The 1,475-nt window shown below is 45.8% G+C and overlaps 1 protein-coding gene across 1 annotated transcript in view; it reads right to left on the bottom strand.

Annotated features, from left to right (window-relative positions):
- Melk (maternal embryonic leucine zipper kinase) overlaps positions 1-1,475 on the bottom strand; it is a 58,662-nt gene that overhangs the window by 3,843 nt on the left and 53,344 nt on the right. Inside the window, exon 17 of the mRNA XM_021222026.2 lies at positions 227-330. Coding sequence (XP_021077685.1) covers positions 227-330 — 104 coding nt within the window. The remainder of the gene's footprint in view (positions 1-226; positions 331-1,475) is intronic.

The following is a 1,475-nucleotide window of genomic DNA, read 5'->3' as shown; positions in this document are numbered from 1 at the left end:
AAACCCTGTCTCGAAAAACCAAAAAAAAAAAAAAAAAAAAAAAAAAAAAAGTGGTAACCATGCGTGTTCTCAGTTCATAAGGAAATCAGTATAAGCAATGGCACTAGCACAGCATCCCTCTGGAGAGTGACGGGGGCATTCTAGTGGGGCAGGAGGGAGAGCATCACAGTGCACTGACAGGAAGGGGGAGAGTGACAGCATCAACAGCAGTCGGCGAGCCGCCTACCCTTTCTGTACGAAGTCCACATTCTTCTTTGGAAGAATAGCCATGATTTCACTCAGGAGCTGGTCAGGATTCACCAGTCGAGTTGTAGTCACATTATAGTGCAGCTTAGAAAGAGAAAGGTTGAGGAGTTAAAACCCAAGACAACACTTTTTCAAATAAGAACACTTGAAGAAAACACAGGAAGGCCGGCCAGTCAAGCCAGCTGCATTAGCACAGTGGTGGGGAAGCCAGGGGAGACTGGCTTCATCAGAAACATCCCCATTCAAATAAAAAGTGTGTGTGTGTAGACGTGACATACATGTGAACATGAGTGAACCACACTGTGTATGACACTGTTTCTCTTTCACTGTTAGGTGAGCCCCGGGGACTGAACACTGAACTCAGCTGGCTAAGCTTACACAGTAAGCTCACATCTTTACCCACTGAGCTATCTCACCTGCCTGATGTCAATTGTACATGTTCATCTTCTGTCTTACCAATCTTTTACATTTTTCAACTTACATTTTCGGTGTGTGTGTGTGTGTATGTATGTGTATGTGTGTGTGTGTGTATACATGTCTTTAGAATCAAGGATAAAAAAAGGAGGGTGTGAGGAAGGCTGCTGAGGTCAGACATGTCAGAGGTGTTCCTGCATGGAGGACAGGAGAGGCCGTGAAGTTGTAAGGGTGAATGAAGCCTTGGAGGCCCCAAGATACTGGAGATGCCAGAGTTGTGGGACACCAAGGAGAGCTGCAAATGGTGTGGAACCAGCCCGAGAGAGAAGAGTGCTACAGTCACCAAAGCTAAAGGGGGTGGGAGATCTGAAGAACTTTGACAGCAGACAGAGATGCAGAATTTGGCATTTGCCCTGCTGGTTTCTTATCTCTGTCCCAGACTTTCCTGGCTACGCTCCCTTTCCACCCTATTGGAATGGTAATGTACATCTGTACCATTGTGTGTTGAAAGTGTGTGACCTGCATTCTGGGGTCTAACAGTTGAAGAGATTAGTGTAAATATCAGAAGAGACTTTAAACTTTTTGGACTTTAAGTAATGTTAGGACTTTGGGACTTTCAAAGTTGGACTGAATTCGCGTTTTCATTATGATATAGCTACAAGCCCTCTGGGGACCAATAGAAGAATGTCATTGGTGGTCTGAATAAGAATAGCCCCATAAGCGCACGCCTTTAATCCCAGCACTTGGGAGGCAGAGGCAGGCGGATTTCTGAGTTTGAGGCCAGCCTGGTCTACAAAGTGAGTTCCAGGACAGCC

This window comes from Mus pahari, chromosome 22 (assembly GCF_900095145.1).
Source record: "Mus pahari chromosome 22, PAHARI_EIJ_v1.1, whole genome shotgun sequence".
Lineage (NCBI taxonomy): Eukaryota > Metazoa > Chordata > Mammalia > Rodentia > Muridae > Mus > Mus pahari.
Note: the sequence above shows the minus strand (reverse complement) of the source record. Positions and strands in the feature narration are given on the sequence as shown.